General features: G+C 44.0%; 1 protein-coding gene across 1 annotated transcript; it reads right to left on the reverse strand.

The window, feature by feature from the left end:
- Positions 1-1,309: 1,309 nt before the first annotated feature.
- On the reverse strand, positions 1,310-26,341 carry LOC110530845 (mitochondrial 2-oxoglutarate/malate carrier protein). Its single transcript, XM_036986998.2, has 7 exons — positions 25,785-26,341; positions 21,299-21,451; positions 17,095-17,301; positions 16,262-16,352; positions 8,844-8,934; positions 8,106-8,257; positions 1,310-1,870 (listed from the first exon to the last, which is right to left on the reverse strand). The coding sequence occupies exons 1-7, from the start codon at positions 25,850-25,852 to the stop codon at positions 1,718-1,720; spliced, it is 915 nt and encodes a 304-aa protein (XP_036842893.1). The 5' UTR covers positions 25,853-26,341; the 3' UTR covers positions 1,310-1,717.
- Positions 26,342-27,836: the final 1,495 nt, after the last annotated feature.

Below are 27,836 nucleotides of genomic sequence, written 5' to 3' on the forward strand. Positions count from 1 at the left end.
ATCATGAGATCCTATGTAAAACACTATCTAGACCTATATCATGAGATCCTATGTAAAACACTATCTAGACCTATATCATGAGATCCTATGTAAAACACTATCTAGACCTATATCATGAGATCCTATGTAAAACCCTATCTAGGCCTATATCATGAGATCCTATGTAAAAAACTATCTAGACATATATCATGACATCCTATATCATGAGATCCTATATCATGACATCGTATATCATGACATCGTATATCATGACATCGTACATCATGAGATCCTATGTAAAACACTATCTAGACCTATATCATGAGATCCTATGTAAAACACTATCTAGACCTATATCATGAGATCCTATGTAAAACACTATCTAGACATATATCATGAGATCCTATATCATGACATCCTATATCATGACATCCTATATCATGAGATCCTATATCATAACATCCTATGTAAAACACTATCTAGACATATATCATGAGATCCTATATCATGACATCCTATATCATGAGATCCTATATCATGACATCCTATGTAAAACACTATCTAGACCTATATCATGACATCCTATATCATGACATCCTATATCATGACATCCTATATCATGACATCCTATATCATGACATCCTATATCATGAGATCCTATATCATGACATCCTATATCATGAGATCCTATATCATGACATCCTATATCATGACATCCTATATCATGACATCCTATGTAAAACACTATCTAGACCTATATCATGACATCCTATATCATGACATCCTATATCATGAGATCCTATATCATGAGATCCTATATCATGACATCCTATATCATGACATCCTATATCATGACATCCTATATCATGACATCCTATATCATGACATCCTATATCATGACATCCTTATGAACTAACTCAGTAAATTATTTGAAATTGTTTCATGTCTCGTTGATATTTTTGTTCAGAGTCGGTTTAAAGAACTACTCCTTTTTAAATCATTTTTAAGAAATCAGAGTAAAAGCAGGTGTGAGCTGGTTCTAGTCTTTCCAGCAATTATCTGGGGTTAAAATCACTGATGAATCCATCCACCAATCTCCTAGATCAGCTATTCCCAACCTTGGTCCTCAGGACCCCATGAGGTGCACGTTTTGGTTTTTACCCTCGCACTACACAGCTGATTCAACTACTCAAGCTTTGATCATTTGAAATCAGCTGTGTGGTGTTTAGGCAAAACCCAAACCTGAGGACAGAGCGCGGGAAAAGCTGATATAGGAGATTCTGAAAATTGTTATCAACAGCAGGTGAAATAAACAAAAAACAAAACCTTGTTTTTCAGAAAGAAATCAGTTTTTAATCTGTTTGTCATCATCAAGGTTTTCCAGCCAGCCATCTGTCCCATAGTGGGGGGATGGGACGACTGTACTAAGTGTCAATATGCCCTGTGCAGGGGGGGGGGGGGGGGGCTGAGATGGTACATTCTGAGGTTCTGAGTCCTTCAGTAAAAATAACAGAACATACACAATGGGGTCAGGTCACATGACAGGGGTTAAAGGTCACTCACATGACACACGAGGGAGTGTCTGTCCGTGTGTATAGTGTGCACCTGCTTCAGTGTGTGTGTGTGTGTGTGTGTGTGTGTGTGTGTGTGTGTGTGTGTGTTGCTCCAGGGTGAAGTTTCCCGTAGGTGCAGAACTAAGATCAGCTTCCCTTCCTCCCAATCCTTACATCTCCTGTCTCTAATCCAGGAAGTAGACTTTATAAGCCTTGTTCATCTGTTCCAGGAAGATGAATGTGAGGACGGTGTGAGGTCCCAGTCTGGCGTAGTATGGAGTGAAACCCTTCCACAGAGAGAAGAACCCTTCATTACGGATCACCCTCGCCAACACGTCCTGTAGGGGGAGACAGAGAGAAACCCTTCATTAAGGATCACCCTGGTCAGGACGTCCTGTAGGGGGAGACAGAGAGAAACCCTTCATTAAGGATCACCCTGGTCAGGACGTCCTGTAGGGGGAGACAGAGAGAAACCCTTCATTAAGGATCACCCTGGTCAGGACGTCCTGTAGGGGGAGACAGAGAGAAGAACCCTTCATTAAGGATCACCCTGGTCAGGACGTCCTGTAGGGGGAGACAGAGAGAAACCCTTCATTAAGGATCACCCTGGTCAGGACGTCCTGTAGGGGGAGACAGAGAGAAACCCTTCATTAAGGATCACCCTGGTCAGGACGTCCTGTAGGGGGAGACAGAGAGAAGAACCCTTCATTAAGGATCACCCTGGTCAGGACGTCCTGTAGGGGGAGACAGAGAGAAGAACCCTTCATTAAGGATCACCCTGGTCAGGACGTCCTGTAGGGGGAGACAGAGAGAAACCCTTCATTAAGGATCACCCTGGTCAGAACGTCCTGTAGGGGGAGAGAGGAGACAGTAAATCAGTTTGTCCTGCATCGATTTCTCAGCTTAAAGATGGAACCTGCAGTAGGGGAAACAGCGACACCGTCCGCCCCACGGCCGTTGTTATGGCTTTTATTTTGGTGATGAAGCTGATCTGGGGAGCGTCACGCGTCATCAAAACAAATGGCCATATTCTGCTGTTCAATAGAGGGAGACCCGACAGGGGTGTCAGAGGGAGACCCGGCAGGGGTGTCAGAGGGAGACCCGGCAGGGGTGTCAGAGGGAGACCCGGCAGGGGTGTCAGAGGTGGTTGTTTACAGTAACTTTTGTTGTAATATCCCAAACAGACGTGACAGTTTGACCAATAAGGATTCAGCTTGAAGGGAAAGATCCAAATTGACAGGTGCTAAAGGCCCGTCCTATTGGGCCGGGATTAAGGCCCGTCCTATTGGGCCGGGATTAAGGCCCGTCCTATTGGGCCGGGATTAAGGCCCGTCCTATTGGGCCGGGATTAAGGCCCGTCCTATTGGGCCGGGATTAAGGCCCGTCCTATTGGGCCGGGATTAAGGCCCGTCCTATTGGGCCGGGATTAAGGCCCGTCCTATTGGGCCGGGATTAAGGCCCGTCCTATTGGGCCGGGATTAAGGCCCGTCCTATTGGGCCGGGATTAAGGCCCGTCCTATTGGGCCGGGATTAAGGCCCGTCCTATTGGGCCGGGATTAAGGCCCGTCCTATTGGGCCGGGATTAAGGCCCGTCCTATTGGGCCGGGATTAAGGCCCGTCCTATTGGGCCGGGATTAAGGCCCGTCCTATTGGGCCGGGATTAAGGCCCGTCCTATTGGGCCGGGATTAAGGCCCGTCCTATTGGGCCGGGATTAAGGCCCGTCCTATTGGGCCGGGATTAAGGCCCGTCCTATTGGGCCGGGATTAAGGCCCGTCCTATTGGGCCGGGATTAAGGCCCGTTCTATTGGGCCGGGATTAAGGCCCGTTCTATTGGGCCGGGATTAAGGCCATGTTTGACACGTTCGTCCACCGGACCTTCCCAGGATTGGTGCGTTTAGGGACTCAGTACTCACCAGGCCGTCATTATATACAGTACCAGTCGTTTGGACACGCCTACTCATTCAAGAGTTTCTACATTTGTACTATTTTAAATATTCTGGAATAATAGTGAAGACGTCAAAACTATGAAATAGAATATGGAGTCATGTAGTAACCAAAAAGCGTTAAACCAATCCAAATTTTATATTTGAGATTCTTCAAAAGTAGCCACTCTTTACCTTGATGACAGCTTTCAACACTCCAGATTCTTGAGGTAGTCACCTAGAATGCATTTCAATTAACAGGTGTGCCTTCTTAAAAGTTAATTTGTGGAATTTCTTTCCTTCTGAATGCGTTTGAGCCAATCAGTTGTGTTGTGACAAGGTAGGTATACAGAAGATGGTCTTTTACCAAATACTAAGTCCATATTATGGCAAGAACAGCTCAAATAAGCAAAGAGAAACGACAGTCCATCATTACTTTAAGACATGAAGGTCAGTCCATCATTACTTTAAGACATGAAGGTCAGTCCATCATTACTTTAAGACATGAAGGTCAGTTAATCCGGAAAATGTAAAGTGCAGTCACAAAAAGTGCTATGATGAAACTGGCTCTCATGAGGACCGCCACAGGACAGGAAGACCCAGAGTTACCTCTGCTGCAGAGGATAAGTTCATTAGAGTAAACTGGCTCTCATGAGGACCGCCACAGGAAAGGAAGACCCAGAGTTACCTCTGCTGCAGAGGATAAGTTCATTAGAGTTAACTGGCTCTCATGAGGACCGCCACAGGAAAGGAAGACCCAGAGTTACCTCTGCTGCAGAGGATAAGTTCATTAGAGTTAACTGGCTCTCATGAGGACCGCCACAGGAAAGGAAGACCCAGAGTTACCTCTGCTGCAGAGGATAAGTTCATTAGAGTAAACTGGCTCTCATGAGGACCGCCACAGGAAAGGAAGACCCAGAGTTACCTCTGCTGCAGAGGATAAGTTCATTAGAGTAAACTGGCTCTCATGAGGACCGCCACAGGAAAGGAAGACCCAGAGTTACCTCTGCTGCAGAGGATAAGTTCATTAGAGTAAACTGGCTCTCATGAGGACCGCCACAGGAAAGGAAGACCCAGAGTTACCTCTACTGCAGAGGATAAGTTCATTAGAGTAAACTGGCTCTCATGAGGACCGCCACAGGAAAGGAAGACCCAGAGTTACCTCTGCTGCAGAGGATAAGTTCATTAGAGTTAACTGTCTCTCATGAGGACCGCCACAGGAAAGGAAGACCCAGAGTTACCTCTGCTGCAGAGGATAAGTTCATTAGAGTTAACTGGCTCTCATGAGGACCGCCACAGGAAAGGAAGACCCAGAGTTACCTCTGCTGCAGAGGATAAGTTCATTAGAGTTAACTGTCTCTCATGAGGACCGCCACAGGAAAGGAAGACCCAGAGTTACCTCTGCTGCAGAGGATAAGTTCATTAGAGTTAACTGGCTCTCATGAGGACCGCCACAGGAAAGGAAGACCCAGAGTTACCTCTGCTGCAGAGGATAAGTTCATTAGAGTTAACTGGCTCTCATGAGGACCGCCACAGGAAAGGAAGACCCAGAGTAACCTCTGCTGCAGAGGATAAGTTCATTAGAGTTAACTGGCTCTCATGAGGACCGCCACAGGAAAGGAAGACCCAGAGTTACCTCTGCTGCAGAGGATAAGTTCATTAGAGTTAACTGGCTCTCATGAGGACCGCCACAGGAAAGGAAGACCCAGAGTTACCTCTGCTGCAGAGGATAAGTTCATTAGAGTAAACTGTCTCTCATGAGGACCGCCACAGGAAAGGAAGACCCAGAGTTACCTCTGCTGCAGAGGATAAGTTCATTAGAGTAAACTGTCTCTCATGAGGATTACCACAGGAAAGGAAGACCCAGAGTTACCTCTGCTGCAGAGGATAAGTTCATTAGAGTTAACTGGCTCTCATGAGGACCGCCACAGGAAAGGAAGACCCAGAGTTACCTCTGCTGCAGAGGATAAGTTCATTAGAGTAAACTGTCTCTCATGAGGACCGCCACAGGAAAGGAAGACCCAGAGTTACCTCTGCTGCAGAGGATAAGTTCATTAGAGTAAACTGGCTCTCATGAGGACCGCCACAGGAAAGGAAGACCCAGAGTTACCTCTGCTGCAGAGGATAAGTTCATTAGAGTAAACTGTCTCTCATGAGGACCACCACAGGAAAGGAAGACCCAGAGTTACCTCTGCTGCAGAGGATAAGTTCATTAGAGTTAACTGGCTCTCATGAGGACCGCCACAGGAAAGGAAGACCCAGAGTTACCTCTGCTGCAGAGGATAAGTTCATTAGAGTTAACTGGCTCTCATGAGGACCGCCACAGGAAAGGAAGACCCAGAGTTACCTCTGCTGCAGAGGATAAGTTCATTAGAGTTAACTGGCTCTCATGAGGACCGCCACAGGAAAGGAAGACCCAGAGTTACCTCTGCTGCAGAGGATAAGTTCATTAGAGTTAACTGGCTCTCATGAGGACCGCCACAGGAAAGGAAGACCCAGAGTTACCTCTGCTGCAGAGGATAAGTTCATTAGAGTAAACTGTCTCTCATGAGGACCGCCACAGGAAAGGAAGACCCAGAGTTACCTCTGCTGCAGAGGATAAGTTCATTAGAGTAAACTGTCTCTCATGAGGACCGCCACAGGAAAGGAAGACCAATAGTTACCTCTGCTGCAGAGGATAAGTTCATTAGAGTAAACTGGCTCTCATGAGGACCGCCACAGGAAAGGAAGACCCAGAGTTACCTCTACTGCAGAGGATAAGTTCATTCGAGTTAACTGGCTCTCATGAGGACCGCCACAGGAAAGGAAGACCCAGAGTTACCTCTACTGCAGAGGATAAGTTCATTAGAGTAAACTGGCTCTCATGAGGACCGCCACAGGAAAGGAAGACCCAGAGTTACCTCTGCTGCAGAGGATAAGTTCATTAGAGTAAACTGGCTCTCATGAGGACCGCCACAGGAAAGGAAGACCAAGAGTTACCTCTGCTGCAGAGGATAAGTTCATTAGAGTAAACTGGCTCTCATGAGGACCGCCACAGGAAAGGAAGACCCAGAGTTACCTCTGCTGCAGAGGATAAGTTCATTACAGTTAACTGCACCTCAGGTTGCAGCCCAAATGCTTCACAGAGTTCAAGTAACAGACACCATCTACTGTTCAGAGGAGACTGCATGAATCAGGCCTTCATGGTTTTGCTGCAAAGAAACCACTACTAAAGGACACCAAGATGAGACTTGCTTGGGCCAAGAAACACAAGCAATGGACATTAGACCGGTGGAAATCTGTCCTTCGGTCTGATGATTCCAAATTTGAGATGTTTGGTTCCGACGCAGAGTAGGTGAACAGATGATCTCCGCATGTGTGGTTCCCACTGTGAAGCATGGAGGAGGTGGTGTGATGGTGCTTTGCTGGTGACATTGATTTATTTAGAATTCAAGGCACACTTAACCTGCATGACTACCACAGCATTCTGTAGCAATACAACATCCCATCTGGTTTGCTCTTAGTGGGACTATCATTTGTTTTTCAATAGGACAATGACCCAACTCACCTCCAAGCTGTGTAAAGGCTATTTGACCAGGAAGGAGAGTGATGGAGTGCTGCATCAGATGACCTGGCCTCCACAATCACCCGACCTCAACTCAATTGAGATGCTTTGGAATGAGTTGGACTGCAGAATGAAGGAAAAGCAGCCAACAAGTGCTCAGCATATGTGGGAACTCCTTCAAGACTGTTGGAAAAGCATTCCAGGTGAAGCTGGTTGAGAGAATGCCAAGTGTGTGCAAAGCTGTCATCAAGGCAAAGGGTGGCTACTTTGAAGAATCTCAAATATATTTTGATTTGTTTAATACTTTTTTGGTTACACCATGATTCCATGTGTGTTATTTCATAGTTTTTATGTCTTCACTATTATTCTAGTAGTCAAAATAAAAACCATGGAATGAGTAGGTGTCAAAACTTTTGACTGGTGCTGAATATGAATAATATATATTATCTTATATATGAAGTGATAATGCCCGAGAAGTTGGTGTTTGGAGGATATATTGCCAATGTTGTTAGCCCCGAGACAAAGTCCGCTTCACTTTTCTACAGTGGGTTACCAACATATTACCAACATATTCAAATAATGGACGTTTTCATTGGAAACGTTATTTTGAAGAATTTATTCATACTATTTCATCCAGTTGGTCTTTCGTTCTATTGGGTCGGTGGCCAGAGACGTGACCCAAGTCGTTCAGGCTTTTTGTTCTGGCCCATTGTTGACTCCAACGCTTCTCACAGTTGTGTCAAGTTGTCTGGATGTCCTTTGGGTGGTGGACCGTTGTTGATACAGACAGGAAACTGTTGAGTGTGAAAAACCCAGCAGCGCTGCAGTTCTTGACACAAACCTGGAACCTACTACCATACCCCGTTCAAAGGCAGTTAAATATTTTGTCTTGCCCATTCACCCTTCGAATGGCACACACACAATCTAATGTCCATAAAAATCCTTCTTTAACCCCGTCTCCTCCCCTTCATCTACACTGACTGAAGTGGATTTAATAAGTGGCCTCAATAAGGGATCATAGATTTCACCTGGATTCACCTGGTCAGTCTGTCATGGAAAGAGCAGCTGTTCTTAATTAATGTTTACTCAGTGTAGTTATAACTTACCAGGCCATTCTTAAACTCTGGTTTTCCATCTATCATTCTCATGTTCTGAATCCTGGTCTTGACGATGTCGACGGGCATGGACGCTGCCGTGGTTACCAGGCCACTGATCATACTGGCACAGAAATGGAGGAAGATACCGTCCACAAAATACCCTGGGGGGGAAGAGAAGTTATTCAAAATGAATGGATTGCTGTAGGAACCACACCCTAACCCATCTAGGGGAACCACACCCTAACCCATCTAGGGGAACCACACCCTAACCCATCTAGGAGAACCACACCCTAACCCATCTAGGAGAACCACACCCTAACCCATCTAGGAGAACCACACCCTAACCCATCTAGGGGAACTACACCCTAACCCATCTAGGGGAACCACACCCTAACCCACCTAGGAGAAACCACACCCTAACCCACCTAGGAGAAACACACCCTAACCCACCTAGGAGAAACACACCCTAACCCATCTAGGGGAACCACACCCTAACCCATCTAGGGGAACCACACCCTAACCCATCTAGGAGAAACACACCCTAACCCATCTAGGAGAAACACACCCTAACCCATCTAGGAGAAACACACCCTAACCCATCTAGGAGAAACACACCTTAACCCATCTAGGGGAACACACCCTAATCCATATTTTAGAAGAGAAAGGAGTTCTCCTAACCTGCTATATAACTAAACCATCGGTTGTTGGGGACTTGGAAGAGGGTTAGAATTAGAGGTTAGGGGTTACCTGTCTCTATAAGAGCCTGTTTGCTCTGAGAGTAGGAGGCCAGCTGGGCAGCGTTGACCACTACAGCGCGGGCCATGGTGGGAATACACCCCTGGAGGAACACACACACGGTTATTGTTTTTGTTAAGCTCAGCAGTCTCTCAGAGGTCTGTACTGGAAAATAATATCAGTGGTACAGTGGTAGTATAGTAGCAGTGGTATGGTGGTAGTATAGTAGCAGTGGTATAGTGGTAGTATAGTAGCAATGGTATGGTGGTAGTATAGTAGCAATGGTATAGTGGTAGTATAGTAGCAGTGGTATAGTGGTAGTATAGTAGCAGTGGTAGTATAGTAGCAGTGGTATGGTGGTAGTATAGTAGCAGTGGTATAGTGGTAGTATAGTAGCAGTGGTATAGTGGTAGTATAGTAGCAATGGTATGGTGGTAGTATAGTAGCAATGGTATAGTGGTAGTATAGTAGCAGTGGTAGTATAGTAGCAGTGGCAGTATAGTAGCAGTGGTATGGTGGTAGTATAGTAGCAGTGGTATGGTGGTAGTATAGTAGCAGTGGCAGTATAGTAGCAGTATAGTAGCAGTGGTATGGTGGTAGTATCGTAGCAGTGGTATAGTGGTAGTATAGTAGCAGTGGTATGGTGGTAGTATAGTAGCAGTGGTATAGTGGTAGTATAGTAGCAATGGTATAGTGGTAGTATAGTAGCAGTGGTAGTATAGTAGCAGTGGTATGGTGGCAGTATACTAGCAGTGGTAGTATAGTAACAGCGGCATAGTGGTAGTATAGTAGCAGTGGTAGTATAGTAACAGTGGCATAGTGGTAGTATAGTAGCAGTGGTATAGTGGTAGTATAGTAGCAGTGGCATCGTGGTAGTATAGTAGCAGTGGCATAGTGGTAGTATAGTACCAGTGGTAGTATAGTGGCAGTGGTAGTATAGTGGCAGTGGTATGGTGGTAGTATAGTAGCAGTGGCATAGTGGTAGTATAGTAGCAGTGGCATAGTAACAGTGGCTTAGTGGTAGTATAGTAGCAGTGGTAGTAGAGTAGCAGTGGTATAGTGGTGGCATAGTGGTAGTATTGTACCAGTGGAAGTATAGTGGCGGTGGTATAGCGGTAGTATAGTAGCAGTGGTAGTATAGTAACAGTGGCATAGTGGTAGTATAGTAGCAGTGGCATAGTGGTAGTATAGTAGCAGTGGCATAGTGGTAGTACAGTAGCAGTGGTAGTATAGTATAGTAGCAGTGGTAGTATAGTAACAGTGGCATAGTGGTAGTATAGTAGCAGTGGTAGTAGAGTAGCAGTGGTATAGTGGTGGCATAGTGGTAGTATTGTACCAGTGGTAGTACAGTAACAGTGGTGTGGTGGTAGTATAGTAGCAGTGGCATAGTGGCAGTATAGTAGCAGTGGTAGTATAGTAACAGTGGCATAGTGGCAGTATAGTAACAGTGGTAGTATAGTAGCAGTGGTATAGCGGTAGTATAGTAGCAGTGGTATAGTGGTAGTATAGTGACAGCGGTAGTACAGTAGCAGTGGCAGTATAGTAACAGTGGTAGTATAGTAACAGTGGTAGTATAGTAACAGTGGCATAGTGGTAGTATAGTAACAGTGGTAGAATAGTAACCGTGGTAGTATAGTGGCAGTGGTATATTGGTAGCATAGTAGCAGTGGTAGCATAGTAGCAGTTGTAGTATAGTAGCAGTTGTAGTATAGTAGCAGTGGTATAGCAGTAGTATAGTAGCAGTGGTAGTATAGTAACAGTGGTATAGTGGTAGTATAGTAGCAGCGGTATAGTGGTAGTATAGTAGCAGTGGTAGTATAGTGACAGCGGTATGGTGGTAGTATAGTAACAGTGGTATGGTGGTAGTATAGTAGCAGTGGCGGAGAGTATATTCATTTGTAGTATAGTAATAGTATATTTATTAGTAATATAGTATATGTATTAATAGTAAAGTAATAGTAGAGTGTATTCATTAGTAGTGTAGTATATGCATTAGTAGTATAGAAATAGTATAGTAGTGTAGAAATAGTAGATTAGTAGTATAGAAATAGTATAGTAGTAGTGTAGAAATAGTATATTAGTAGTATAGAAATAGTATAGTAGTCATGTAGAAATAGTATAGTAGTGTAGAAATAGTATAGTAGTCATGTAGAAATAGTATAGTAGTCATGTAGAGATAGTATAGTAGGCATGTAGAAATAGTATAGTAGTCATGTAGAAATAGTATAGTAGTCATGTAGAAATAGTATAGTAGTAGTATAGAAATAGTATATTAGTTTATAGAAATGGTATATTAGTAGTAGTGTAGAAATAGTATAGTAGTGTAGAAATAGTATAGTAGTAGTGTAGAAATAGTATAGTAGTAGTGTTGTAATAGTATCTTACCCTCCATAGTGCAGTGACCCCCTCTTTAGTGATGCTGTAGTATAGTAGTAGGTGTATAGTAGTTCTATAGTAGTAGTAGTAGAGTAGTAGTAGTAATATAGTAGTAATAGTATCTTACCCTCCATAGTGCAGTGACCCCCTCTTTAGTGATGCTGTAGTATAGTAGTAGGTGTATAGTAGTTCTATAGTAGTAGTAGTAATATAGTAGTAATAGTATCTTACCCCCCATAGTGTGGTGACCCCCTCTTTAGTGATGCTGTAGTATAGTAGTAGGTGTATAGTAGTTCTATAGTAGTAGTAGTAGAGTAGTAGTAGTAATATAGTAGTAATAGTATCTTACCCCCCATAGTGTGGTGACCTCTTTAGTGATGCTGTAGTATAGTAGTAGGTGTATAGTAGTTCTATAGTAGTAGTAGTAGAGTAGTAGTAGTAATATAGTAGTAATAGTATCTTACCCCCCATAGTGTGGTGACCCCCTCTTTAGTGATGCTGTAGTATAGTAGTAGGTGTATAGTAGTTCTATAGTAGTAGTAGTAGAGTAGTAGTAGTAATATAGTAGTAATAGTATCTTACCCTCCATAGTGTGGTGACCCCCTCTTTAGTGATGCTGTAGTATAGTAGTAGGTGTATAGTAGTTCTATAGTAGTAGTAGTAGAGTAGTAGTAGTAATATAGTAGTAATAGTATCTTACCCCCATAGTGTGGTGACCCCCTCTTTAGTGATGCTGTAGTATAGTAGTAGGTGTATAGTAGTTCTATAGTAGTAGTAGTAGAGTAGTAGTAGTAATATAGTAGTAATAGTATCTTACCCCCCATAGTGTGGTGACCCCCTCTTTAGTGATGCTGTAGTATAGTAGTAGGTGTATAGTAGTTCTATAGTAGTAGTAGTAATATAGTAGTAATAGTATCTTACCCCCATAGTGTGGTGACCCCCTCTTTAGTGATGCTGTAGTATAGTAGTAGGTGTATAGTAGTTCTATAGTAGTAGTAGTAGAGTAGTAATAGTATCTTACCCCCCATAGTGTGGTGACCCCCTCTTTAGTGATGCTGTAGTATAGTAGTAGGTGTATAGTAGTTCTATAGTAGTAGTAGTAGAGTAGTAGTAGTAATATAGTAGTAATAGTATCTTACCCTCCATAGTGTGGTGACCTCCTCTTTAGTGATGCTGTAGTATAGTAGTAGGTGTATAGTAGTTCTATAGTAGTAGTAGTAGAGTAGTAGTAGTAATATAGTAGTAATAGTATCTTACCCTCCATAGTGTGGTGACCCCCTCTTTAGTGATGCTGTAGTATAGTAGTAGGTGTATAGTAGTTATATAGTAGTAGTAGTAGAGTAGTAGTAGTAATATAGTAGTAATAGTATCTTACCCTCCATAGTGCAGTGACCCCCTCTTTAGTGATGCTATAGTATAGTAGTAGACGTAGCAGTAGTAGTAGAGTAGTTGTGTAGTAGTAGTAGTAGTAATATAGTAGTAATAGTATCTTACCCCCCATAGTGCAGTGACCCCCTCTTTAGTGATGCTATAGTATAGTAGTAGACGTAGCAGTAGTAGTAGAGTAGTTGTGTAGTAGTAGTAGTAGTAATATAGTAGTAATAGTATCTTACCCCCCATACCCCCCCAACGCTCCCTAAAACACTTCTGTGAGCAGGCCTTTCTAATCGACCTGGCCCGGGTATCCTGGAAGGACATTGACCTCATCCCGTCAGTTGAGGATGCCTGGTCTTTCTTTAAAAGTAACTTCCTCACCATTTTAGATAAGCATGCTCCGTTCAAAAAATGCAGAACTAAGAACAGATACAGTCCTGGGTTCACTCCAGACCTGACTGCCCTCGACCAGCACAAAAACATCCTGTGGCGGACTGCACTAACATCGAATAGTCCCTGCGATATGCAACTGTTCAGGGAAGTCAGGAACCAATACACACAGTCAGTCAGGAAAGCTAAAGCCAACTTCTTCAGGCAGAAGTTTGCATCCTGTAGCTCCAACTCCAAAAAGTTCTGGGACACTGTGAAGTCCATGGAGAACAAGAGCACCTCCTCCCAGCTGCCCACTGCACTGAGGCTAGGTAACACGGTCACCACCGATAAATCCATGATTATCGAAAACTTCAACAAGCATTTCTCAACGGCTGGCCATGCCTTCCGCCTGGCTACTCCAACCTCGGCCAACAGCTCCCCCCCCCCCCCGCAGCTACTCGCCCAAGCCTCTCCAGGTTCTCCTTTACCCAAATCCAGATAGCAGATGTTCTGAAAGAGCTGCAAAACCTGGACCCGTACAAATCAGCTGGGCTTGACAATCTGGACCCTCTATTCCTGAAACTATCCGCCGCCATTGTCGCAACCCCTATTACCAGCCTGTTCAACCTCTCTTTCATATCGTCTGAGATCCCCAAGGATTGGAAAGCTGCCGCAGTCATCCCCCTCTTCAAAGGGGGCGACACCCTGGACCCAAACTGTTACAGACCTATATCCATCCTGCCCTGCCTATCTAAGGTCTTCGAAAGCCAAGTCAACAAACAGGTCACTGACCATCTTGAATCCCACCGTACCTTCTCCGCTGTGCAATCTGGTTTCCGAGCCGGTCACGAGTGTACCTCAGCCACGCTCAAGGTACTAAACGATATCATAACCGCCATCGATAAAAGACAGTACTGTGCAGCCGTCTTCATAGACCTTGCCAAGGCTTTCGACTCTGTCAATCACCGTATTCTTATCGGCAGACTCAGTAGCCTCGGTTTTTCGGATGACTGCCTTGCCTGGTTCACCAATTACTTTGCAGACAGAGTTCAGTGTGTCAAATCGGAGGGCATGCTGTCCGGTCCTCTGGCAGTCTCTATGGGGGTGCCACAGGGTTCAATTCTCAGGCCGACTCTTTTCTCTGTATATATCAATGATGTTTCTCATGCTGCGGGCGATTCCCTGATCCACCTCTACGCAGACGACACCATTCTATATACTTCCGGCCCGTCCTTGGACACTGTGCTATCTAACCTCCAAACGAGCTTCAATGCCATACAGCACTCCTTCCGTGGCCTCCAACTGCTCTTAAACGCTAGTAAAACCAAATGCATGCTTTTCAACCGTTCGCTGCCTGCACCCGCACGCCTGACCAGCATCACCACCCTGGATGGTTCCGACCTTGAATATGTGGACATCTATAAGTACCTAGGTGTCTGGCTAGACTCTAAACTCTCCTTCCAGACCCATATCAAACATCTCCAATCGAAAATCAAATCAAGAGTCGGCTTTCTATTCCGCAACAAAGCCTCCTTCACTCACGCCGCCAAACTTACCCTAGTAAAACTGACTATCCTACCGATCCTCGACTTCGGCGATGTCATCTACAAAATTGCTTCCAACACTCTACTCAGCAAACTGGATGCAGTTTATCACAGTGCCATCCGTTTTGTCACTAAAGCACCTTATACCACCCACCACTGCGACTTGTATGCTCTAGTCGGCTGGCCCTCGCTACATATTCGTCGCCAGACCCACTGGCTCCAGGCCATCTACAAGTCCATGCTAGGTAAAGCTCCGCCTTATCTCAGTTCACTGGTTACGATGGCAACACCCATCGGTAGCACGCGCTCCAGCAGGTGTATCTCACTGATCATCCCTAAAGCCAACACCTCATTTGGCCGCCTTTCGTTCCAGTTCTCTGCTGCCTGTGACTGGAACGAATTGCAAAAATCGCTGAAGTTGGAGACTTTTATCTCCCTCACCAACTTCAAACATCTGCTATCTGAGCAGCTAACCGATCGCTGCAGCTGTACATAGTCTATTGGTAAATAGCCCACCCATTTTCACCTACCTCATCCCCATACTGTTTTTATTTATTTATTTTTCTGCTCTTTTGCACACCAATATCTCTACCTGTACATAACCATCTGATCATTTATCACTCCAGTGTTAATCTGCATAATTGTAATTATTTGCCTACCTTCTCATGCCTTTTGCACACAATGTATATATAGACTCCCCTTTTTTCTACTGTGTTATTGACTTGTTAATTGTTTACTCCATGTGTAACTCTGTGTTGTCTGTTCACACTGCTATGCCTTATCTTGGCCAGGTCGCAGTTGCAAATGAGAACTTGTTCTCAACTAGCCTACCTGGTTAAATAAAGGTGAAATAAATAAAAAAATGTAAATAGTGTGGTGACCCCCTCTTTAGTGATGCTGTAGTATAGTAGGTGTGTAGGTGTATAGTAGTTCTATAGTAGTAGTAGTAGAGTAGTAGTAGTAATATAGTAGTAATAGTATCTTACCCCCATAGTGTGGTGACCCCCTCTTTAGTGATGCTGTAGTATAGTAGTAGACGTAGCAGTAGTAGTAGAGTAGTAGTAGTAATATAGTAGTAATAGTATCTTACCCCCCATAGTGCAGTGACCCCCTCTTTAGTGATGCTGTAGTATAGTAGTAGGTGTATAGTAGTTCTATAGTAGTAGTAATATAGTAGTAATAGTATCTTACCCTCCATAGTGTGGTGACCTCCTCTTTAGTGATGCTGTAGTATAGTAGTAGGTGTATAGTAGTTCTATAGTAGTAGTAGTAGAGTAGTAGTAGTAATATAGTAGTAATAGTATCTTACCCCCCATAGTGCAGTGACCCCCTCTTTAGTGATGCTGTAGTATAGTAGTAGGTGTATAGTAGTTCTATAGTAGTAGTAATATAGTAGTAATAGTATCTTACCCTCCATAGTGTGGTGACCCCCTCTTTAGTGATGCTGTAGTATAGTAGTAGGTGTATAGTAGTTCTATAGTAGTAGTAGTAGAGTAGTAGTAGTAATATAGTAGTAATAGTATCTTACCCCCCATAGTGTGGTGACCTCCTCTTTAGTGATGCTGTAGTATAGTAGTAGGTGTATAGTAGTTCTATAGTAGTAGTAGTAGAGTAGTAGTAGTTATATAGTAGTAATAGTATCTTACCCTCCATAGTGTGGTGACCCCCTCTTTAGTGATGCTGTAGTATAGTAGTAGGTGTATAGTAGTTCTATAGTAGTAGTAGTAGAGTAGTAGTAGTTATATAGTAGTAATAGTATCTTACCCTCCATAGTGTGGTGACCCCCTCTTCTTTAGTGATTCTGGCCAGAGCATTGAACACATTAGAATACCCTCTCTTCTGGTCTGCAGGGAGACTGGGGGAGAGAAAGAGAGCGAGGGAGGGAGGGAGAGAAAGAGAGCGAGGGAGGGAGGGAGAGAGAGCGAGGGAGGGAGGGAGAGAGAGCGAGCGAGCGAGGGAGGGAGAGAGAGAGAGCGAGGGAGAGAGAGAGCGAGGGAGGGAGGGAGGGAGGGAGGGAGGGAGGGAGGGAGGGAGGGAGGGAGGGAGGGAGGGAGGGAGGGAGGGAGAGAGAGAAAGAGAGCGAGGGAGGGAAATTACACAATTAAACATAAATTTAACTCCTGTTACCACTGTTCATCTTCTGTCTCACACCCTCCCCCCGTCCGTCAGCGGTCACCCTCCCTCCCTCCCTCTCACCGTCCGTCAGCGGTCACACTCCCTCTCACCGTCCGTCAGCGGTCACCCTCCCTCTCTCCCTCTCACCATCCGTCAGCGGTCACCCTCCCTCTCTCCCTCTCACCGTCCGTCAGCGTTCACCCTCCCTCTCTCCCTCTCACCGTCCGTCAGCGGTCACCCTCCCTCTCTCCCTCCCTCCCTCTCACCGTCCGTGGTCACCCTCTCCCTCCCTCCCTCTCACCGTCCGTGGTCACCCTCCCTCCCACCCTCCGTCTCACCGTCCGTGGTCACCCTCCCTCCCACCCTCCCTCTCACCGTCCATCAGCGGTCACCCTCCTTCTCACCGTCCATCAGCGGTCAACCTCCCTCCCACCCTCCCTCTCACCGTCCATCAGCGGTCACCCTCCCTCCCACCCTCTCACCGTCCGTCAGCAGTCATCCTGATCAAGGCGACTTCAGCAGGTGTTCCTACGAAGGCTCCGGTTGCTCCAGCCGTCATACCAATCAGAGCCTTCATGAGGAAGTTGGGCGGGGTCCCGTCCTGTCCCGTCATCTTCTCAAACAACACTGTGTAGATACCTAACCTCGTTGTGGTGTAGGTAGCCTGGCGGAGTAGACCTGCTGACAGACTGGAAACAACAACATGATGTAGATACCTAACCCACACCATGTTGGTAGTCTGGTGGAACAGACCTGCTGACAGACTGGAAACAACAACATGATGTAGATACCTAACCCACACCATGTTGGTAGTCTGGTGGAACAGACCTGCTGACAGACTGGAAACAACAACATGATGTAGATACCTAACCCACACCATGTTGGTAGTCTGGTGGAACAGACCTGCTGACAGACTGGAAACAACAACATGATGTAGATACCTAACCCACACCATGTTGGTAGTCTGTGGAACAGACCTGCTGACAGACTGGAAACAACAACATGATGTAGATACCTAACCCACACCATGTTGGTAGCCTGGTGGACTGAATTAGTATAATAGTAGAGTAGTGTTATCATAAAATTATTAGTAGAATTGTAACAGTATAGAAATATTGGATGATAACTTGTTTTGAACTAGGACAGAGGAATTTATAACAGACTTTTTCCAGACATAATTTGGGTAAAGGAGATCCCCTGATTGTATGGGATACTTTTAAAATGTGCCTTTAGAAGCCATGCAATTCAATACTCATCTCTAAAACACCATTAGGTGTCCATGTAAACAAAGGAAAATGAAGGACGAAGAGTACACATACATTTGAAGTCTGTAGTTTACATACACTTAGGTTGGAATCATTAAAACTTGTTTTTCAACCACTCCACAAAATTCTTGTTAAAACCTCTTTGGGCTAGGAGGCAGTATTTTGACGTCTGGATGAAAATCGTGCCCAAAGTAAACTGCCTGTTACTCAGGCCCAGAAGCTAGGATATGCATATTATTAGTAGGTTTGGATAGAAAACTCTAAAGTTTCCAAAACTGTTCAAATAATGTCTGTGAATATAACAGAACCGATATGGCAGGCAAAAACCTGAGGGAAATCCATCCAGGAAGTGCCATTATGTTTTTCCATTGAAAGTCTATCCACCATATAAAGGGATATGACCCAGATTGCATTCCATATGGCTTCCACTAGATGTCAACAGTCTTTAGACATTGTTTCAGGCTTTTACTCTGAAAAATGTGGGAGATACAGAACTTTCAATCAGTGGCCAGTAGATGCTGTCCCCTACCCTAGTGAAGTTAACAAACTATAGTTTTGGCAAGTCGGTTAGGACACCTACTTTGTGCATGACAAGTAATTTTTCCAAAAACTGTTTACAGACAGATTATTTCACTTTATTCCAATTCCAGTGGGTCAGAAGTTTACATACACTAAGTTGACTATGGCTTTAAACAGCTTGGAAAATTCCAGAAAATGTCAGGGCTTTAGAAGATTCTGTTAGGCTAATTAACATAATTTGAGTCAATTGGAGGTGTACCTGTGGATGTATTTCAAGGCCTACCTTCAAACTCAGTGCCTCTTTGCTTGACATCATGGGAAAATCAAAAGAAATCAGCCAAACGCCTGATGGTACCACGTTCATCTATACAAACAATAGTAGGCAAGTATAAACACCATGGGACTACGCAGCCCTCATACCGCTCAGGAAGGAGATGTGTTCTGTCTCCTAGAGATGAATGTACTTTGATGTGAAAAGTGCAAATCAATCCCAGGACAACAGCAAAGAACCTTGTGAAGATGCTGGAGGAAACAGGTACAAAAATATCTATATCCACAGTAAAACTAAGTCCTATATCGACATAAGCTGAAAGGCCGCTCAGCAAGGAAGATGCACCTGCTCCAAAACCACCATAAAAAAGCCAGACTACGGTTTGCAACTGCACATGGAGACAAAGATCATACTTTTTGGAGAAATGTTCTCGTCTGATGAAACAAAATTAGAACTGTTTGGCCATAATGACCATCGTCATGTTTGGAGGAAAAAGGGGGATGCTTGCAAGACGAAGAACACCACTCCAACCGTGAAGCACAGGGGTGGCAGCATCATGTTGTGGGGGTGCTTTGCTGCAGGAGGGACTGGTGCACTTCACAAAATAGATGGCATCATGAGGAAAGGAAATGTATGTGGATATATTGAAGCAACATCTCAAGACATCAGCCAGAAATTTAAAGCTTGGTCGCAAATGGGTCTTCCAAATGGATAATGACCCCAAGCATACTTCCAAAGTTGTGGCAAAATGGCTTAAGGACAACAAAATCAATGTATTGTGAGTGGCCACCTCAATTCTATAGAAAATGTGTGGGCAGAACTGAAAAAGCATGTGTGAACAAGGAGGCCAACAAACCTGACTCAGTTACACCAGCTTTGTCAGGAGGAATGGGCAAAAATTCACCCAACTTATTGTGGGAAGCTTGTGGAAGGCTCCCCGAAACGTTTGACCCAAGTTAAACAATTTAAAAGGCAATGCTACCAAATACGAATTGAGTGTATGTAAACTACTGACCCACTGGGAATGTGATGAAAGAAATAAAAGCTGAAATAAATCATTCTCTCTACTATTATTCTGACATTTCACATTCTTAAAATAAAGTGGTGATCCTAACTGACCCACAATTCCCTAAACAATATTTTGAAAGAGGAAGCAAAGTACTTTAAGCATATGTTTTCGTTTCAGTCTCCTCCATCTCCACTAAACGAAGCTAATTGTCTGGATTTTTTTCTATCAATAATGGAAAATTAACAGCTGTACATAAAGACTCCGGTGAAGGCGAGGAAGGAACTTCTTGATGCAAGGAGGGAGGGTGACCACGGACGGTGAGAGGGAGGGTGACTAGGAAATCTCCAGGGCTGAATGGTTGTTGATCTACTCAGAGGACCGTTATTAGCATGTTTGAACCACTCCAACAAAAAATGGTAAATTATCAGATAACAAGAAGGTCTGATTTCATTATTACTGAAACGGGATCTAAGTGGTAAATATAAAGATCATTAAAAAACATGGAGGCCCTTTACACTCTAGTGATCAAAAAATTATAGTAAAACAAATAGCGCATAGAATTAAACAAGTATTGTTGGGTATTATTCAGACAGCTTTTTTACATGGACGATACATTGGAGATAATATAATTTATTGGAGATAGTAAGTACTGGAAACAATAGAACACTATGAAAAATCTGGGAAACCAGGCCTGGTATTCATAGCTGATTTAGAAAAGGCTTTTGATCAAGTATGACTGGAATTTATATATAAATGCCTGGAATATTTCAATTTAGGAGAGTCTCTTATACAATGGGTTAAAGTTATGTATAGTAAACCCCAGGTGTAAAATAGTAAATAATGCCTACTTCTCAGAAAGTATTCAACTGTCAAGAGGAGTAAAACAAGGTTGTCCCCTATCAGCATATCTATTTATTATGACCACAGAAATGTTAGCTATTAAAATCAGATCCAACAATAAGCAAGGGATTAGAAATCCAGGGTTTAAAAACAAAGATGTCATTGTACTCGATGATTCATGTTGTTTTCATTTAAATCCACAATGTGAATCCCCCTCCACTGACTCATAGAGGATCTAGATACTTTTAGAATGTGAATCCCTCCATGACCTCATAGAGGATCTACATACTTTTAGAATGTGAATCCCTCCACTGACTCATAGAGGATCTAGATACTTTTAGAATGTGAATCCCTCCATGACCTCATAGAGGATCTACATACTTTTAGAATGTGAATCCCTCCATGACCTCATAGAGGATCTAGATACTTTTAGAATGTGAATCCCTCCATGACCTCATAGAGGATCTAGATACTTTTAGAATCTGAATCCCTCCACAGCCTCATAGAGGATCTAGATACTAAGTATTAAGTAGTATTAGCAGCATAGCAACAGTATGGTAAGTAGTATTAGTAGTACAGTAATGGTATAGTAGTAGTATATAATAGCATAGTAACAGTATGGTAAGTAGTATTAGTAGTACAGTAATGGTATAGTAGTAGTATATAATAGCATAGTAACAGTATGGTAAGTAGTATTAGTAGTACAGTAATGGTATAGTAGTTGAATTTAATAGCATAGTAACAGTATGGTAAGTAGTATATAATAGCATAGTAGTACTAACCCAGTGTAGATGCCTCCTAGTCCTTCATTCTTCAGTATAGATGCCAGAGCATGGAAGCTGGTCTTGTATTCGCGGGCCTTTCCTCCCTGACCACTCAGCTGCATCCTGTTCTTCACTAGATCTAGAGGCTGGACGAACACTGTCGCTCCCATCCTGGAGAAGGGGGGAGGGACACAGAGAGAGAATCCATCTGTTATCTCATAGTTTTTATGTCTTCTACAATGTAGAAAATAACAAAAAATAAAAACCCTTGAATGAGTAGGTGTGTCCAAACTACTAACCGTTGCTGTATAGATCAATGTTTTATCTAGATGTGTTGTATATTGACAGGTACTGTATGTATGTATGTATGTACAGTGGGGCAAAAAAGTATTTAGTCAGCCACCAATTGTGCAAGTTCTCCCACTTAAAAAGATGAGGCCTGTAATTTTCATCATAGGTACACTTCAACTATGACAGACAAAATGAAGAAAAAAAATCCAGAAAATCACATTGTAGCATTTTTTATGAATTTATTTGCAAATTATGGTGGAAAATAAGTATTTGGTCACCTACAAACAAGCAAGATGTCTGGCTCTCACAGACCTGTAACTTCTTCTTTAAGAGGCTCCTCTGTCCTCCACTCGTTACCTGTATTAATGGCACCTGTTTGAACTTGTTATCAGTATAAAAGACACCTGTCCACAACCTCAAACAGTCACACTCCAAACTCCACTATGGCCAAGACCAAAGAGCTGTCAAAGGACACCAGAAACAAAATTGTAGACCTGCACCAGGCTGGGAAGACTGCATCTGCAATAGGTAAGCAGCTTGGTTTGAAGAAATCAACTGTGGGAGCAATTATTAGGAAATGGAAGACATACAAGACCACTGATAATCTCCCTCGATCTGGGGCTCCACGCAAGATCTCACCCGTGGGGTCAAAATTATCACAAGAACGGTGAGCAAAAATCCCAGAACCACACGGGGGGACCTAGTGAATGACCTGCAGAGAGCTGGGACCAAAGTAACAAAGCCTACCATCAGTAACACACTACGCCGCCAGGGACTCAAATCCTGCAGTGCCAGACGTGTCCCCCTGCTTAAGCCAGTACATGTTCAGGCCCGTCTGAAGTTTGCTAGAGAGCATTTGGATGATCCAGAAGAAGATTGGGAGAATGTCATATGGTCAGATGAAACCAAAATATAACTTTTTGGTAAAAAAAAAAAAAAACTCTACTCGTCGTGTTTGGAGGACAAAGAATGCTGAGTTGCATCCAAAGAACACCATACCTACTGTGAAGCATGGGGGTGGAAACATCATGCTTTGGGGCTGTTTTTCTGCAAAGGGACCAGGACGACTGATCCGTGTAAAGGAAAGAATGAATGGGGCCATGTATTGTGAGATTTTGAGTGAAAATCTCCTTCCATCAGCAAAGGCATTGAAGATGAAACGTGGCTGGGTCTTTCAGCATGACAATGATCCCAAACACACCGCCCGGGCAACGAAGGAGTGGCTTCGTAAGAAGCATTTCAAGATCCTGGAGTGGCCTAGTCAGTCTCCAGATCTCAACCCCATAGAAAATCTTTGGAGGGAGTTGAAAGTCCGTGATGCCCAGCAACAGCCCCAAAACATCACTGCTCTAGAGGAGATCTGCATGGAGGAATGGGCCAAAATACCAGCAACAGTCTGAAAACCTTGTGAAGACTTACAGAAAACATTTGACCTCTGTCATTGCCAACAAAGGGTATATAACAAAGTATTGAGATAAACGTTTGTTATTGACCAAATACTTATTTTCCACCATAATTTGGAAATAAATTCATTAAAAATCCTGTGATTTTCTGGATGTTTTTTCTCACTTTCTCTGTCATAGTTGAAGTGTACCTGTGATGAAAATGACATGTCTCTCATCTTTTTAAGTGGGAGAACTTGCACAATTGGTGGCTGACTAAATACTTTTTTGCCCCCACTGTATGTATATAAATGAGTATGTGTGTCCAGACTATTGACTGGTACTGCAGACAGACGTACTGCCAGACGTACTGCCAGACGTACTGCCAGACGTACTGCCAGACGTACTGCCAGACGTACTGCCAGACGTACTGCCAGACGTACTGCCAGACGTACTGCCAGACGTACTGCCAGACGTACTGCCAGACGTACTGCCAGACGTACTGCCAGACGTACTGCCAGACGTACTGCCAGACGTACTGCCAGACAGACGTCGTTTTATCTGGATTTGAACAATAACCTAAAACAAAAGGCCAAATATACACTGGAGTTGCTAACCAAGACGACATTAAATGTTCCTCAGAGGCCGAGTTACAGTTTGGACTTAAATCTGCTTTTAAATCTGTAAAGATTTGAAAATTGCTGTATAGCCATGATCCCCAACACCTTGACAGAGCTTGAAGAATATATATATATATTTTTAAAGGATCAAATACAGTCTTGTACAATCCAGATGTGAAAAGCTCTTATAGACTTATTACTCAAGAAGTGCTCACAGCACTCAGACTCAAAAAGACTCACAGCTCTGACTCAAAGACTCACAGCTCTTATAGACTGACTCAAAAAGACTCACAGCTCTTATAGACTGACTCAAAAAGACTCACAGCTCTGACTCAAAGACTCACAGCTCTGACTCAAAAAGACTCACAGCTCTGACTCAAAAAGACTCACAGCTCTCAGACTCAAAGACTCACAGCTCTGACTCAAAAAGACTCACAGCTGTCATCGAGGCCAGAGGTGATTCTAACATGTATTGACTCATGGAGCTGAATACTTATGCGACAACTATATTTTAACTTTATTTTTTATTTAACAATCCTTTAAAAAATATTCCACTTTGACAGAGCATTTTGTGCAGATTGTTGATGGAAAAGTACAATTTAATCCACTTGGTTAAACAATAAAATGTGAAGAAAGCATTGGGGTCTGAAAACTTTGGCAAGGCACTGTAGTCTTCAAGTTGGAATCCATTGCGGTGAAACTGCCACATCCGTTTGTGATATTACAACAACAAAGACAACTTCAAACAAACCCTATTTAAGAGTAGAAGAGCAGAGAAAAGCAGAGAAGAAGAGCAGAGAAGAGCAGAGAAGAACAGCAGAGTAGAACAGCAGATATCAGCTCTGCATGCGTGCGAGGAGACATAAGGGCCTTCAGTGTTATGCCCACAGCACAGCCAGAAATACACCAACATCACCATATACAGCCAACCCACTGTCATCACACCACTACAGTACGGGTACTCCCACTATACTGAGAAGAGACCATTCTGAATAGCACCCTCCTCTACTAGCAGTAAAGCCAATATGACCCTCTCTACACTGATAGCGCACTTGGTGTAAACTCTACCTCAAACACCCTTTTGATAGATCAGAGGCTATACTTGACAGGCTAGGGTCCCAGGTCTCTCTCTCTCTGAGAGAACAGGCTAGGGTCCCAGGTCTCTCTCTCTGAGAGAACAGGCTAGGGTCCCAGGTCTCTCTCTCTGAGAGAACAGGCTAGGGTCCCAGGTCTCTCTCTCTGAGAGAACAGGCTAGGGTCCCAGGTCTCTCTGAGAGAACAGGCTAGGGTCCCAGGTCTCTCTCTCTGAGAGAACAGGATTGGGTCCCAGGTCTCTCTGAGAGAACAGGCTAGGGTCCCAGGTCTCTCTGAGAGAACAGGCTAGGGTCCCATGTCTCTCTCTCTGAGAGAACAGGGTAGGTTAACAGGCCTATATCTGGGAGGGTATTTGTATTTATTAGGGTAAGGGGCTGAGGGAATTTCTTTGTCTTTGAGGTCTTGACATTTAATAAGACTGGAACAGTACGTGCATGACTGATAGGCGACACATTCAGACAGTCATCCTATTCATGTTGGGACTATTCTGCAGAAACTGGCTGATACATAAACTCACCCTGTAGGCTTCATTTTTATAAGGATGAGCGAACATAAGACACGTAACACGTAGTACGCAGACAGAGCAACATAAGACAAGTAACACGTAGTACGCAGACAGAGCAACATAAGACTAGTAACACGTAGTACGCAGACAGAGCAATAGCACAAAAAGAAACTAAACAAAAGACATAAACGCAACAGTGTTTCCACACCTCACAAGCTACAGACAGCATGGAAAGCGGCAACACGCAGCTAGGGGTTATGTTGGTGGTCATAGAGCTTGAACGTAACCGGAGGCATCGACATACAGTTGTCTGGGCCTAACTAGTGGTCAGTGCGTCTGTGGACAGACCCAAATGTCAATGCGTGTGTGCGAAGGTTGACGCCATTATGCTGGGATAGTAACATCTACCGGGCTGTCAACATGCACCGGAAACACACACGAGCTTATCACTTAATGATTACATTAATTCATTACTAAACACATGTTATTCTCGGTTTCTAACTCCCTCTCTAATTTAGTATGCTGTGCCCCTGACCGGTAACCGAGCACCGCTGTCAGCGGGGCTGCTGTGAGTGTGACCGCTGAGAGCGGCCTGTAGCCCGGGTACCTACCCTGCCAGTCCCCCAAAGAGGAACTTAATGGCCTTGGGAGAGGTCTTCGGTTTGGAAGCTTCCGCCATTTTCTCTTTGGCTCTTTTCAAACCGGACGACAGTCCCTCGGTAAAGGCCCTGATTCTGGTCGATGCTTTACCTCTAGCGATGGAGCAAGGTGACACACGGGGGCGCGCACGCACAGACGAAGGGGAAGTAGGTGGACCAATGGGGAAGGACGAAGTGGATGACAGAGAACGAGCACGCTGGGGTTTTAATAAAGCTTCGTAGTTGAAAATAAACTTCCAATGTAATTAAGAGATCAAATATATTAGATCTGTCGACAACAAATATTTCTTCTTCATCCAGTTGTTTCAAGAATTAATGATCAAATAGGACACTACAAGACAGGGTCACAGGGGACAGTTGAGTATCACCATTAGAATATCTTTGATAAAGACCTCGCCTGTCAAACCAATCAGTGGATAGAAAAGGCGGGCTTTGGTGCTGTCACGGTACAAAACGTAAACAGGGACGAAACACTCCGACGGACTAGAGAAATGACTTGGGAGTCTACGTTATTGGTTTATCTTGTTAGAGGGCGGGATCTGAAGTTCTGCCGCGTTCAAGTGCTATTGGAAACTTCGCAACTTCCCGAGTTAAACAGAACATATGTTATTTGCGTAGAGCTATCTATTGATTGATTCTCATACTTCTCAAGAGGGAAATTCAGGATCATCTTTCACCGATGATTTAGAAAGTCAGACGGGAAGATTGCGGAAGCTGGTGTTCTGTTTGAAACAGATGGCGTATCGAGTGGAGATGAGAAGGATTGGTTTTCGGTGGTGAATATAAGGACACAAAATAAATAATGTGGTAGTGGACTCTAATAAATCCAATATAAATTCGGTTTATATTTTGGTCGGAGTGAGGGTTTTGAATCAATGTTGTTACCTGGGAGATCCGTTTGAATTGTGTATGAAAATCGTGTATGCATTGGATGCGGTGGCATCGGTGAGAGTAACGAGGAAGTGAGCTTGTCATGGTTTTCTGTGTATCCGTGAAACGGAAGGAGCGTACTCTGCGCCTCAAAAAGATATCGGATTGGAATGTGTCGTGTGGATCTTCGAAGCAGCACACCTTTTAAGGGGTTTATCTCTGGGGTGGCGCTAAAAGTCAATGCCAAGGAAATGGTTGGTGCACACCGATTGGTCGATGGATCCTTTCATTTGTTTTTTTGAAGAAGAGTCTCTCCCTTCACACATGTGCTTGGGTTATGTGATATAAATTGCCAGCAGATCCAACTCGCTTTCTTAAAGTTGCACTAGGATCAGACCACATTCTTGTGTAGATTATAGGTGGCTAAAAGCTCCACTCCGTCAACCGATGTGCGTGCATGTGGGCGGAGTCTGGGGCGGAGGGCGGAGTCTGTTTTATTGAGGCAGCTTGCACTTTTGTCCACATCGTTGTTGCGTTCCACCCAGAATAGAAAGTCGCCTTGTGTGGTTTATATCCACTAGGAGGAGCCAGAGTAGCGTACCAAGCAAGAGCATGCATGGACCAACTGGCAAGTGTCTTCACTGACATATTCAACCTCTCCCTGACCGAGTCTGTAATACCTACATTTTTCAAGCAGACCACCATAGTCCCTGTGCCCAAGGAAGCGAAGGTAACCTGCCTAAATGATTACCACCCCGTAGCACTCACGTCAGTAGCCATGAAGTGCTTTGAAAGGCTGGTAATGGCTCACATCAACACCATTATCCCAGAAACCTCTAGACCCACTCCAATTCGAAATCCACCCCAACAGGGGCTCCCAAGTGGCACAGCAGTCTAAACCACTGCATCTCGGTGCTAGAGGCACCACTACAGACCCTGGTTCAAATCCAGGCTGTATCACAACTGACCGCTATTGGGAGTCCCATAGGGCGGCACACAATTGGCCCAGTGTCGACCGGGTTTGGCAAGTTAGGACATCATTGTAAGTAAGAATTTGTTCTTAACTGACTTGCCTGGTTAAATAATGTTTTTGTTTTTTTAAACAGATGATGCCATTTCTATCCACTCCACACT

Source organism: Oncorhynchus mykiss, chromosome 9 (genome assembly GCF_057628025.1).
Source record: "Oncorhynchus mykiss isolate SJ-2025 chromosome 9, ASM5762802v1, whole genome shotgun sequence".
Lineage (NCBI taxonomy): Eukaryota > Metazoa > Chordata > Actinopteri > Salmoniformes > Salmonidae > Oncorhynchus > Oncorhynchus mykiss.

What these genes read in the sequence shown, in the direction of transcription:
- LOC110530845 (XM_036986998.2), bottom strand. Translation starts at nt 25,852, where the DNA reads ATGGCGGAAGCTTCCAAACCGAAGACCTCTCCCAAGGCCATTAAGTTC. An exon ending in CTAGGAGGCATCTACACTGG is followed by an intron (nt 17,302 to 21,298) that starts GTTAGTACTACT and finishes TGTTGTTTCCAG; the next exon opens with TCTGTCAGCAGGTCTACTCC. An exon ending in ACAGGCTCTTATAGAGACAG is followed by an intron (nt 8,258 to 8,843) that starts GTAACCCCTAAC and finishes CTTCCCCCCCAG; the next exon opens with GGTATTTTGTGGACGGTATC.